This window comes from Salmo salar, chromosome 26 (assembly GCF_965601325.2).
Source record: "Salmo salar chromosome 26, fSalSal1, whole genome shotgun sequence".
In the NCBI taxonomy this organism is placed as follows: Eukaryota; Metazoa; Chordata; class Actinopteri; order Salmoniformes; family Salmonidae; genus Salmo; species Salmo salar.
In genome coordinates, this window is record NC_138316.1 from 19,566,872 (window position 1) to 19,581,625 (window position 14,754).

The following is a 14,754-nucleotide window of genomic DNA, read 5'->3' on the forward strand; positions in this document are numbered from 1 at the left end:
GGACACACAGACAGAACAGACAGATATGATCCAGTACACTCCTTCATCCTTCCTTCCTCTCCCTGCAGCTCCACCGAGGCACTTTAATGACACCAGCTCTACATTACATTACTACACTCCAGAGTACAATATCCCAGATGGGATAATATTAGTTTTCCCCTGGCTGATGATGCATTACAAAAATAAGGAGCACTGTAACAGATGGCTCTCAGGGTAAAAATAATAAATCCCACAGACTTGTAACATGGCTGGGAGACACGCACCCACACCCACAAAACACTTTTTGTGATTCATCTACTCCTTCGTTCTTACTGACTTCTAAGCCAGGAGTAAGAGAGAGAGAGAGAGGAAGAGAGAAACACTATTAGTTTGCATTTAACTTACAAACATCATTAAGACCCCAGCGCTAATTGTGTTCTTTTAAATGAGTTAAATCTGATAATGACTCCATTAGAGACTCCATTGATGTCTCCCAGGAATGGAGGGAGGGAGGAAGTGAGGGAGGGAGGAAGTGAGAGGATGGACTGAGGCAGTCTGTGACATCACAAACCGTGTAGACACACACAGATATGGAGGTAAAAGATACATGCAGACAAAAGAGGACAGATGAAGAGGATAAATATAATAATAGTAGGACAGATATAGGGAGGGGGACTGATGTGTGGGGGGTGAGAGAGAGAGAGAGAGAGAGAGAGAGAGAGAGAGAGAGAGAGAGGGAGGCTCTAATCCATAATACTGCCTGCCTGGCCTGCTGCATACATTACTGCATCAATCAGTGCTAAGCTGCAGTGTAATTTTCTAACACCCTATTTCTCTCCCAACCTCATCACACAGACAACACCCCATGGCTATTTTTGATGAGATTCATAGCTGGAGAGAGAGGAGGCGAGGGAAGGGGGGGAGGGTGTTTATAGAGCAGCCTCTCTCCCTGTCCCTCTCCCTCTCTCTCGCAGCTCAACCACTGATTAATTTCCAACTAGATCGCTTGGCTAGCAGTATTATTAGCATAACATTTCCATGGATCAGGCCCTGCAATAAAACCCTTTCATCAAGTTGCTTGTCAGACATAACATTTCAAATCTCATTTTGTTTCTAATATCATTTTCTTACTGGGTGTGTGTGGAAGGCAGCGGGAGCTGGGAAAACGGACAGTGGGGGAGGTGGGGGTGGAGGATTGTTATGCAGAAGATAAACGGAGTCATCAATCAAAATTAAAAGAGCTCTGGGTTGGGAAGGAGGCGTTGGTGTTAACCATGGTGTCTGTAGCCGCTTCGGCTTTCACACACAGACACACACTGATACACTGGGCCCCCCGCCCAAGGTCAGTGCTCTCAGGGGCTGTCTGTCTGTCTGTCTGTAGAGTGGACAGAGGCTGAACTCTCCGCTAAAGACAAAAGAACAGTCTGACTATCTTGTGACTGAGGCAGAACAGAACGGCAGACAGACATGCAGCAGGAGCTCTGTCACCAAACGTCATCGATCACACAGGTCCACAAACTCAAAAAACGCCTTTCACGTCACAACGTGACAGCACAGGCAATAAATAACGTTAAACCTGGCCTTGATTACAAAATGGTCAAAGCTGTCACTATTACAACTCCCAGCCCTAGTCCCACACTGTACCATTAATTATGAAAAATAACATAGCAGGGAGGAGGAGGGATGGGGATTTCATTTGAATAAGGATACAGAATCAATGCAATTTAATCAATCTTAGCTAATTAAAATAAATCTATATTGTGAAACAATCAAGGTGCATAAACAAGATTCAAATAAATGAAGGAACTGTGCCAAGAGGCTGCCCACTTCTAATTAAATGATACTAATTGGAATTCCACGGCTGTGTGCTGTGCTGTGTGTTTGTTGATGCCGTGGAGAGAAACAGAGAGGATCACTGACTGCCCACTCCTTTGTCTGCTGCTTCTCCTCAACAGCACACATTACTGCACACAACACAGCCACACCATGGGTTTCTCATAGTGTGTGTATACAGTGACCTCCATAAGTATTGGGACAGTGACATTTTCAGTTGTTTTGGCTTTGTACTCCAGCACTTATGGATTTCCATCCATATCGGGTGAACTGTTTTAGAAATTACAGCACTGTTTGTACATAGTCCCCCCATTTTAGGGGACCAAAAGTATTGGGACAAATAATATGTGCATTAAAGTAGTCAAAAGTTGAGTATTTGGTCCCATATTCCTAGCACACTATGATTACATCAAGCTTGTAACTCTACAAATGGCATTTCTTTAAAACCTGGGAGTTTTGGTAAAGTTACCAGATTTTTACAACCCTATATGGGGATGAGAGGGTTAGACATACTGTAATAGGAGGGATGAGAGGGTTAGACATGCTGTAATAGGAGGGATGAGAGGGTTAGACATGCTGTAATAGGAGGGATGAGAGGGTTAGACATGCTGTAATAGGAGGGATGAGAGGGTTAGACATGCTGTAATAGGAGGGATGAGAGGGTTAGACATGCTGTAATAGGAGGGATGAGAGGGTTAGACATGCTGTAATAAGACGAATGAGAGGGTTAGACATACTGTAATAGGAGGGATGAGAGGGTTAGACATGCTGTAATAGGAGGGATGAGAGGGTTAGACATACTGTAATAGGAGGGATGATAGGGTTAGACATGCTGTAATAGGAGGGATGAGAGGGTTAGACATACTGTAATAGGAGGGATGAGAGGGTTAGACATGCTGTAATAGGAGGGATGAGAGGGTTAGACATGCTGTAATAGGAGGGATGAGAGGGTTAGACATGCTGTAATAGGAGGGATGAGAGGGTTAGACATGCTGTAATAGGAGGGATGAGAGGGTTAGACATGCTGTAATAGGAGGGATGAGAGGGTTAGACATGCTGTAATAGGAGGGATGAGAGGGTTAGACATGCTGTAATAGGAGGGATGAGAGGGTTAGACATGCTGTAATAGGAGGGATGAGAGGGTTAGACATGCTGTAATAAGACGAATGAGAGGGTTAGACATACTGTAATAGGAGAGATGAGAGGATTAGACATACTGTAATATGAGGGATGAGAGGGTTAGACATGCTGTAATAAGACGAATGAGAGGGTTAGACATACTGTAATAGGAGGGATGAGAGGGTTAGACATGCTGTAATAGGAGGGATGAGAGGGTTAGACATGCTGTAATAGGAGGGATGAGAGGGTTAGACATGCTGTAATAGGAGGGATGAGAGGGTTAGACATGCTGTAATAAGACGAATGAGAGGGTTAGACATACTGTAATAGGAGAGATGAGAGGATTAGACATACTGTAATATGAGGGATGAGAGGGTTAGACATGCTGTAATAGGAGGGATGAGAGGGTTAGACATGCTGTAAGAGGAGGGATGAGAGGGTTAGACATGCTGTAATAGGAGGGATGAGAGGGTTAGACATGCTGTAATAGGAGGGATGAGAGGGTTAGACATGCTGTAATAGGAGGGATGAGAGGGTTAGACATGCTGTAATAGGAGGGATGAGAGGGTTAGACATGCTGTAATAGGAGGGATGAGAGGGTTAGACATATTGTAATAGGAGGGATGAGAGGGTTAGACATGCTGTAATAGGAGGGATGAGAGGGTTAGACATGCTGTAATAGGAGGGATGAGAGGGTTAGACATGCTGTAATAGGAGGGATGAGAGGGTTAGACATGCTGTAATAGGAGGGATGAGAGGGTTAGACATGCTGTAATAGGAGGGATGAGAGGGTTAGACATGCTGTAATAGGAGGGATGAGAGGGTTAGACATACTGTAATAGGAGGGATGAGAGGGTTAGACATGCTGTAATAGGAGGGATGAGAGGGTTAGACATGCTGTAATAGGAGGGATGAGAGGGTTAGACATGCTGTAATAGGAGGGATGAGAGGGTTAGACATGCTGTAATAGGAGGGATGAGAGGGTTAGACATGCTGTAATAGGAGGGATGAGAGGGTTAGACATACTGTAATAGGAGGGATGAGAGGGTAAGACATACTGTAATAGGAGGGATGAGAGGGTTAGACATGCTGTAATAGGAGGGATGAGAGGGTAAGACATACTGTAATAGGAGGGATGAGAGGGTTAGACATACTGTAATAGGAGGGATGAGAGGGTTAGACATGCTGTAATAGGAGGGATGAGAGGGTTAGACATACTGTAATAGGAGGGATGAGAGGGTTAGACATACTGTAATAGGAGGGATGAGAGGGTTAGACATGCTGTAATAGGAGGGATGAGAGGGTTAGACATGCTGTAATAGGAGGGATGAGAGGGTTAGACATACTGTAATAGGAGGGATGAGAGGGTTAGACATACTGTAATAGGAGGGATGAGAGGGTTAGACATGCTGTAATAGGAGGGATGAGAGGGTTAGACATACTGTAATAGGAGGGATGAGAGGGTTAGACATACTGTAATAGGAGGGATGAGAGGGTTAGACATGCTGTAATAGGAGGGATGAGAGGGTTAGACATGCTGTAATAGGAGGGATGAGAGGGTTAAACATACTGTAATAGGAGAGATGAGAGGGTTAGACATGCTGTAATAGGAGGGATGAGAGGGTTAGACATGCTGTAATAGGAGGGATGAGAGGGTTAGACATGCTGTAATAGGAGGGATGAGAGGGTTAGACATGCTGTAATAGGAGGGGTGAGAGGGTTAGACATGCTGTAATAGGAGGGATGAGAGGGTTAGACATACAGTAATAGGAGGGATGAGAGGGTTAGACATGCTGTAATAGGAGGGATGAGAGGGTTAGACATGCTGTAATAGGAGGGATGAGAGGGTTAGACATGCTGTAATAGGAGGGATGAGAGGGTTAATCATACTGTAATAGGAGAGATGAGAGGGTTAGACATGCTGTAATAAGACGAATGAGAGGGTTAGACATGCTGTAATAGGAGGGATGAGAGGGTTAGACATGCTGTAATAGGAGGGATGAGAGGGTTAGACATACTGTAATAGGAGGGATGAGCGGGTTAGACATGCTGTAATAGGAGGGATGAGAGGGTTAGACATGCTGTAATAGGAGGGATGAGAGGGTTAGACATGCTGTAATAGGAGGGATGATAGGGTTAGACATGCTGTAATAGGAGGGATGAGAGGGTTAGACATACTGTAATAGGAGGGATGAGAGGGTTAGACATACTGTAATAGGAGGGATGAGAGGGTTAGACATGCTGTAATAGGAGGGATGAGAGGGTTAGACATGCTGTAATAGGAGGGATGAGAGGGTTAAACATACTGTAATAGGAGAGATGAGAGGGTTAGACATGCTGTAATAGGAGGGATGAGAGGGTTAGACATGCTGTAATAGGAGGGATGAGAGTGTTAGACATGCTGTAATAGGAGGGATGAGAGGGTTAGACATGCTGTAATAGGAGGGATGAGAGGGTTAGACATGCTGTAATAGGAGGGATGAGAGGGTTAGACATGCTGTAATAGGAGGGATGAGAGGGTTAGACATACAGTAATAGGAGGGATGAGAGGGTTAGACATGCTGTAATAGGAGGGATGAGAGGGTTAGACATGCTGTAATAGGAGGGATGAGAGGGTTAGACATGCTGTAATAGGAGGGATGAGAGGGTTAAACATACTGTAATAGGAGAGATGAGAGGGTTAGACATGCTGTAATAGGAGGGATGAGAGGTTTAGACATGCTGTAATAGGAGGGATGAGAGGGTTAGACATGCTGTAATAGGAGGGATGAGAGGGTTAGACATGCTGTAATAGGAGGGATGAGAGGGTTAGACATACTGTAATAGGAGGGATGAGAGGGTTAGACATGCTGTAATAGGAGGGATGAGAGGGTTAGACATACTGTAATAGGAGGGATGAGAGGGTTAGACATGCTGTAATAGGAGGGATGAGAGGGTTAGACATACTGTAATAGGAGGGATGAGAGGGTTAGACATACTGTAATAGGAGGGATGAGAGGGTTAGACATGCTGTAATAGGAGGGATGAGAGGGTTAGACATACTGTAATAGGAGGGATGAGAGGGTTAGACATACTGTAATAGGAGGGATGAGAGGGTTAGACATGCTGTAATAGGAGGGATGAGAGGGTTAGACATACTGTAATAGGAGGGATGAGAGGGTTAGACATACTGTAATAGGAGGGATGAGAGGGTTAGAATACTGTAATAGGAGGGATGAGAGGGTTAGACATACTGTAATAGGAGGGATGAGAGGGTTAGACATACTGTAATAGGAGGGATGAGAGGGTTAGACATGCTGTAATAGGAGGGATGAGAGGGTTAGACATACTGTAATAGGAGGGATGAGAGGGTTAGACATGCTGTAATAGGAGGGATGAGAGGTGTGTTAGACATACTGTATGTACAGTCGAAGTCAGAAGCATTGAGGTCAGGGCTTTGTGATGGCCACTCCAATACCTTCACTTTGTTGTCCTTAAGCCATTTTGCCACAACTTTGGATGTATGCTTGGGGTCATTGTCCATTTGGAAGACCCATTTGCGACCAAGCTTTAACTTCCTGACTGATGTCTTGAGATGTTGCTTCAATATATCCACATCATTTTCCTTCTTCATGATGCCATCTATTTTGTGAAGTGCACCAGTCCCTCCTGCAGCAAAGCACCCCACAACATGATGCTGCCACCCCCGTGCTTCACGTTTGGGATGGTGTTCTTCGGCTTGCAAGCCTCCCCCTTTTTCCTCCAAACTTAACGATGGTCATTAGGGCCAAACAGTTCTATTTTTGTTTCATCAGACTAGAGGACATTTCTCCAAAAAGTACGATCTTTGTCCCCATGTGCAGTTGCAAACCGTAGTCTGGCTTTTTTATAGCGGTTTTGGAGCAGTGGCTTCTTCCTTGCTGAGCGGCCTTTCAGGTTATGTCGATATAGGACTCGTTTTACTGTGGATATAGATACTTTTGTACCTGTTTCCTCCAGCATCTTCACAAGGTCCTTTGCTGTTGTTCTGGGATTGATTTGCACTTTTTGCACCAAAGTACGTTCATCTCTAGGAGACAGAACGCGTATCCTTCCTGAGCGGTATGACGGCTGCGTGGTCCCATGGTGTTTAAAACTTGCGTACTATTGTTTGTACAGATGAACGTGGTACCTTCAGGCGTTTGGAAATTGCTCCCAAGGATGAACCAGACTTGTGGAGGTCTACAATTGTTTTCTGAGGTCTTGGCTGATTTCTTTTGATTTTCCCATGATGTCAAGCAAAGAGGCACAGAGTTTGAAGGTAGGCCTTGAAATACATCCACAGGTACACCTCCATCCGCTTCTAAAGCCATGACATCATTTTCTGGAATTTTCCAAGCTGTTTAAAGGCACAGTCAACTTAGTGTATGTAAACTTCTGACCCAATGGAATTGTGATACAGTGAATTATAGGTGAAATAATCTGTCCGTAAACAATTGTTGGAAAAATGACTTGTGTCATGCACGAAGTAGATGTCCTAACCGACTTGCCAAAACTATAGTTTGTTAACAAGAAATTTGTGGAGTGGTTGAAAAACAAGTTTTAATGACTCCAACCTAAGTGTATGTAAACTTCCGACTTCAACTGTAGATATGTGTGAATGCATACTGTATATGCCCTGAGGTGGTGTAGAAATGTGTGAGTGCCAAGTGTATGTAGATTATGGTGTGTGTATACATATTGTATAGTTTATATAGATTATGGTGTGTGTATAGATTATGGTGTGTGTATACATATTGTATAGTTTATAGAGATTATGGTGTGTGTATACATATTGTATAGTTTATATAGATTATGGTGTGTGTATAGATTATGGTGTGTGTATACATATTGTATAGTTTATAGAGATTATGGTGTGTGTATACATATTGTATAGTTTATATAGATTATGGTGTGTGTATACATATTGTATAGTTTATATAGATTATGGTGTGTGTATAGATTATGGTGTGTGTATACATATTGTATAGTTTATATAGATTATGGTGTGTGTATACATATTGTATAGTTTATATAGATTATGGTGTGTGTATAGATTATGGTGTGTGTATACATATTGTATAGTTTATATAGATTATGGTGTGTGTATACATATTGTATAGTTTATATAGATTATGGTGTGTGTATACATATTGTATAGTTTATATAGATTATGGTGTGTGTATAGATTATGGTGTGTGTATACATATTGTATAGTTTATATAGATTATGGTGTGTGTATACATATTGTATAGTTTATATAGATTATGGTGTGTGTATAGATTATGGTGTGTGTATACATATTGTATAGTTTATATAGATTATGGTGTGTGTATACATATTGTAGTTTATATAGATTATGGTGTGAGTATACATATTGTATAGTTTATGCCGCTACAGTGGGGCAAAAAAGTATTTAGTCAGCCACCAATTGTGCAAGTTCTCCCAGATAAACTTTTGTTATTGACTAAATACTTATTTTCCACCATAATTTGCAAATAAATTCATTAAAAATCCTACAATGTGATTTTCTGGATATTTTTTCCTCATTTTGTCTGTCATAGTTGAAGTGTACCTATGATGAAAATTACAGGCCTCTCTCATCTTTTTAAGTGGGAGAACTTGCACAATTGGTGGCTGACTAAATACTTTTTTGCCCCACTGTATATAATATAACCAAACCCATCATTCTAAAGATCATCATTCCAGTAGCTACTGTAAACAATGTTGCATAAAAACCTCCTCTCCAAGGGCCTACTCCTGCTGAGCCTGCACTAACAGCTACACCCACACACACACACACACACACACACACACACACACACACACACACACACACACACACACACACACACACACACACACACACACACACACACACACACACACAGACAGATAGACACACACAACATACATATCATTTAATGTTCAGTGAAACATTATCCCTTATCAGGAAACAATTGCTGCATGTGTGGGCGCAAGTGTGAAATTGAACAAAATCCCAGTCCATATAATTAAAGAAAACAGTGCTGTGAGCAGACAAGAAGAGGAGGCAGGGGAGCATGGAGACAACCAGAGACAACCACAAAACCACTGTGTTCTCCTCTATTCCGCCTGTAGTCAGACCTGTAGAGCTTGTTGTCTGGAGAAGTGGAATCTGATTCCCTGTAATATATGTGGATATTACCCTGTTTCCCCCCTAACCATCGCCCCCTCCAGCGGCAAGTTTCAGAGGTAGTAGGCTAAAAGAGTGATAAACTCAACCCCCTCTCCTCCCCTCCTCTCCCATCCCCACCCCACCTCTCAACCCGACCCATCCCATCTCTCTCTCTCCCTCAGTCCCTCTCTTCACCCGTCTGCTCAGATTAAATGACATCTCCCTGTGAGTCTCAGGAAACGCCAAGTAAAGCAATTACTAACAAGCCTGATGTCCCCCCTTCCCTTTATGTAGGGGGAGGGGGGGCATGTGCCCTTCAGCAAAAATGAATTTTCCAATTGCAGTTAGTTCTGCCATGAATAAATAAACAAATGAATAATTGAGAGGGCAACATAAATAAATAACATCACAAACATTTCACTGGCCCTCATAAGTATTCTGCAGATAACTTGGGCTGCATGCTAATGATAAAAACAGTACATGTAGCAAGTTCCCAATGCATTATTCACCGCTCCCCTCCAACTCAAAATTAAATAAATAAAAATCTTTCAAGGAAGTCAAAACATCCTCTCAGCATTGAAGTGACAGGCCTGTCCCATTTATAACACAAGGACACTCTGGCAAACAAATATCTGACCAGTCAGAGAGAGAGGAATAAATAAACCTGCACAACACAGTGTACAGCCATTGACAGGTCCTCCACAAGTTCTCCTTCAAGAAGAAAACTCTGAAATAACACAGAGGGTTCATGGGATACAGTCAGGTGTCTTTTCTAAGTCCCATGGTACAGGGCTGGCTGCTCACTAACAAGGTCACCATGTCCTTGAGCTTTCTCCTCAGTGATGGGGGGGATTTGAGTTGAACTAGCCTCTCCATATACCAGCAGCACTAGGACTCATCTTCGATGGCTGTAGAGACTAGGCAGGTCTGTACAACCACGTCCTTGTTGACTAATTAAAAAGAGATGCGTTAGATCTCAGGCCTCACCTCATCCTGAGCTGATGTCAGGTGTTCCTGGATAAAGACATTTTGTATTCGACATCCATTATGAAACATCCTGATACAAGGCCATAGCATTTCTGATTGCCTGTTTGTGAGCTGACCAGTTAAGGGACATCAAAACGAGGGTTGGTTAGATGAGGGAGAGGAGACAGATGGAGGAGAGATGTTGAGTGATGTTAAGGCCAGTACCTGGTGCTGTGCAGCCTTGTGTTTCTCAGTGAGCAGGTCCAGGTCATGGCTCAGGTCGCAGCTCCTCCCTCAGCCTGCCCACCCCAGCCTCCTCCTGGACCAGCTACACACAGACAGAGAAATAGTATGGGTCAAACAGAAGAGAGGCTAATAAAAGAGACTAGCAGAGGTACAGTATATGGATAAACCTGTAGACTATTTTAGCATATTATGTGCTGGTGACTTTCTATCAAGGTTCAAGTACCTGGGCATAGCAGGTGGTATACTGCTGCTGTAGTTGGACCAGATCAGCTCTGATCTCAGCCAGTCTCTCCTCTGTCTCCACACACTGGCTATCCTGTAACAAGTGACACATTAAAGGACATTCCATTGTCATACACATGTCAACACATGGCTCTTACTGGGTCAAATGAAACTTATTTTCTGACCTGCTTCTCCCTCTCTCTTTTACATGACCTCAGCTCGGCAGTAACTTGCTGCAGTGCATCTTGGGAGGAGAGCAGCTGTTGGCGGAGAACACGGGCGTCTTCTTCATGGTCCTGCAGCTTCACTCTGAGAGCCACGACCATCTCCTCCTTCTGGGCAAGCTGCGGGACAGGAGGGAACATAACACATAGAGGTAAAAGTCCAACAAACCCTTTAATGGTGGCAACACTCACAATTGTACATTAGAAAAGAACACAATATATATAGACGTTCTGTCCAGTTAGTTTCCCATTTGGACAAAAAACATGCCCTAGATAAGCAAGACAATTGTTCCTGTTTTAGGGAAATGAGTTTGTCTGCTAGCTACATCCCTCCATTCCATTGCAAATTGGAGAATTTATACAGAATTTATACCAGTTCTGCTGCTGTTATTGAGCTTCTGTGAAATTGTTGTGGATTACACATAATTATTGATAAAGCAGCTTTCTCTCTCTGTTTTTGCTGCCCAAATCTGTTAAAATATGATGAGACTCCACATTGGTAACCGAGTAATGAAAACACACGGCTACATTGATAGTGTTATTTTGTCGTGAGTAATCATACGCATGAGAGACAGAGAGGCAGACTGGGATGAGGCAATTAACAACAACACTGATACTGTAAACATGTGGAATGGGTGAGTGGGCTGGGGAGGAGAGGGCTGGTTGTAGACTGGGGTATCTAAAGAGTGGCTGAGGATTCCAACCCCAACGCAGACAGACAGACAGACAGACAGACAGACAGACAGACAGACAGACAGACAGACAGACAGACAGACAGACAGACAGACAGACAGACAGACAGACAGACAGACAGACAGACAGACAGACAGACAGACACGGGAGTATGAGCAGACAGAGAGCCACAAGGTCAGTCTGAGGTTCACCACACATGCTTTCACAGAGCGCTGTGCCTTCCAATGAGCACAGGCCTCACTCTGAAACAGAGGAGCCTTATTTCCACATTGTGAGAGGGTTTTGATTTTCAGTTGACCTACAGGAGTTATTCCTAACAGTGGTAGTTAACTGAGTTAAAATGTCATTTTTATCACAAGAAACAATAAAAGGACAAGAAAGAAACACATTAGTAAAGAAAAGATATATCCTTTCTCCTCTCTGTGAGGCTAATTTTCCACAGAGCCCATTAAGGAGCGTCATTAACCTGCCTGCTAAGCACAAAATTGTAATTAAAACCACGGGGGTCATATGCATTTTAACACCGCCGTGCACTTGAAAGCGAGGAGTGGGAAACAAATCTAATTTCTTGTACATGTCTGCAGATTGCAGCCTAACGCGGAGCTCAGCTTAATTAGACCCCAGTGACCTGATGTGATGGAGCCTGACCAGGCCCTCCCTACACACACACTGCAGCCACACCAACCTTGCTCCCTCCCTCCGACCCCCACAGCTCCTAGAACACTTCCACCTCCCCCTCCTCCCCAGGCCTAGACTCCCTTCCACCTCTCCCCTCTTCTTCCTACCCGTCCCTCGACCCCCCCCCCCCCCACACCCTCAACCCTGCTCCCTGTACCTCCCCAGCCCCAGCCCCTCACCCTGTCCTGTAGGCTGTCCAGGCTGTGCTGCATCTCCTGCCTCTGGGCCCCCAGACTGTGGGTCTTCTCCTCCTGTAGTCTCAGGCTTCTGAGGGCCGTGTCCCTGGCCCTCTGCACCTCCTCAAGCCCAGCCTCCCTCAGCCTCAGTCCCTCTGAGATAGCATGGTAGCGGTCCCTCCACTCCCACAGCTCCCTGTCACGCTGGGCACTCTCCTCCCACAGCTCCCGGCCCACCACGTCTGCCTGGCTCTGCAGCCACACAGCCTGCACATCGCTCTCCCTCACCTGCACATAGACACACAGTCACAGTCAGTTATATCACCAAATAGACATCTTCAGTCATTCATATCAGTCAGAAGACATCTAGAAACTCAACTCACACACACTAAGAACACACACGTTAACAGTCAAGGACATAGTACAGACACTCATGTACACACGTCCGACGCTCGTCATCACGGTGTCTGCTGTGGCACAGAGCAGACTGTCCCTCCTGTCACAGCTAGTTCCCAGGATGTTAAAACAACACGTCTATAACAGCCCTAGTGAGTTTCCACTAAAACCCACTTAAAGAGCAGGACTATTCTTTATGAACTGACAAACTCACACAGTAACAGGATCAGCACATAAAAGTCCATGCGAATGAAACAAACGAGTGTTAGCAGGGTGTGAATAAACACTGTGGCGCGCACCTCTACAGACCCTTCTATCAATCAACCTGTCTGCACTTTGTTTTCAGAGTAATCTTGTCCAACCACCAGAGAAGCACTCAGCAGTTAGTGGAGCTTGGCTGTGCTTTGAAGGCCGTGGTTTATTGCGGTCCCAGAACACAGTGAGGCCGCGCTGTAAAAACACGCAGGCCCAGCGCTCAACACTCGTCCGAGGTTACTCACCTCACACAGGGATCTAGCGCAGACCTACAGACCACCTAAAACACCCGTCTGACCCTTTTCTCTCTCTCTCTCTCTCTCTCTCTCTCTCCGTCTACAGATTATCACTCCCTCTGTCCCAGGTCTTCCCTCTGCTCTGTCCCAGGTCTTCCCTCTGCTCTGTCCCAGATCCTCCCTCTGCTCTGTCCCAGAATCTCCCTCTGCTCTGTCCCAGGTCTTCCCTCTGCTCTGTCCCAGGTCTTCCCTCTGCTCTGTCCCAGGTCTTCCCTCTGCTCTGTCCCAGATCCTCCCTCTGCTCTGTCCCAGGTCTTCCCTCTGCTCTGTCCCAGATCTTCCCTCTGCTCTGTCCCAGATCCTCCCTCTGCTCTGTCCCAGGTCTTCCCTCTGCTCTGTCCCAGGTCTTCCCTCTGCTCTGTCCCAGATCCTCCCTCTGCTCTGTCCCAGAATCTCCCTCTGCTCTGTCCCAGGTCTTCCCTCTGCTCTGTCCCAGATCCTCCCTCTGCTCTGTCCCAGATCCTCCCTCTGCTCTGTCCCAGATCCTCCCTCTGCTCTGTCCCAGATCCTCCCTCTGCTCTGTCCCAGGTCCTCCCTCTGCTCTGTCCCAGATCTTCCCTCTGCTCTGTCCCAGGTCTTCCCTCTGCTCTGTCCCAGGTCTTCCCTCTGCTCTGTCCCAGGTCTTCCCTCTGCTCTGTCCCAGATCCTCCCTCTGCTCTGTCCCAGGTCTTCCCTCTGCTCTGTCCCAGATCTTCCCTCTGCTCTGTCCCAGGTCTTCCCTCTGCTCTGTCCCAGGTCTTCCCTCTGCTCTGTCCCAGGTCTTCCCTCTGCTCTGTCCCAGATCCTCCCTCTGCTCTGTCCCAGGTCTTCCCTCTGCTCTGTCCCAGATCCTCCCTCTGCTCTGTCCCAGGTCTTCCCTCTGCTCTGTCCCAGGTCTTCCCTCTGCTCTGTCCCAGGTCTTCCCTCTGCTCTGTCCCAGGTCTTCCCTCTGCTCTGTCCCAGGTCTTCCCTCTGCTCTGTCCCAGGTCTTCCCTCTGCTCTGTCCCAGGTCTTCCCTCTGCTCTGTCCCAGGTCTTCCCTCTGCTCTGTCCCAGGTCTTCCCTCTGCTCTGTCCCAGGTCTTCCCTCTGCTCTGTCCCAGGTCTTCCCTCTGCTCTGTCCCAGGTCTTCCCTCTGCTCTGTCCCAGGTCCTCCCTCTGCTCTGTCCCCGATCCTCCCTCTGCTCTGTCCCAGATCCTCCCTCTGCTCTGTCCCAGGTCTTCCCTCTGCTCTGTCCCAGGTCCTCCCTCTGCTCTGTCCCCGATCCTCCCTCTGCTCTGTCCCAGATCCTCCCTCTGCTCTGTCCCAGAATCTCCCTCTGCTCTGTCCCAGGTCTTCCCTCTGCTCTGTCCCAGATCCTCCCTCTGCTCTGTCCCAGATCCTCCCTCTGCTCTGTCCCAGGTCCTCCCTCTGCTCTGTCCCCGATCCTCCCTCTGCTCTGTCCCAGATCCTCCCTCTGCTCTGTCCCAGAATCTCCCTCTGCTCTGTCCCAGGTCTTCCCTCTGCTCTGTCCCAGATCCTCCCTCTGCTCTGTCCCAG

General features: G+C 46.0%; 1 protein-coding gene across 1 annotated transcript in view; it reads right to left on the minus strand.

The window, feature by feature from the left end:
• Positions 1 to 14,754, minus strand: part of LOC145850402 (uncharacterized) — a 65,618-nt gene that overhangs the window by 22,003 nt on the left and 28,861 nt on the right. The window contains exons 9-12 of the mRNA XM_082969933.1: positions 12,294 to 12,578; positions 10,705 to 10,863; positions 10,521 to 10,613; positions 10,277 to 10,379 (exon numbers count right to left, since the gene is read on the minus strand). Of these exons, the coding sequence (XP_082826059.1) occupies positions 10,320 to 10,379; positions 10,521 to 10,613; positions 10,705 to 10,863; positions 12,294 to 12,578 (597 nt within the window). The 3' untranslated portion in view covers positions 10,277 to 10,319. The remainder of the gene's footprint in view (positions 1 to 10,276; positions 10,380 to 10,520; positions 10,614 to 10,704; positions 10,864 to 12,293; positions 12,579 to 14,754) is intronic.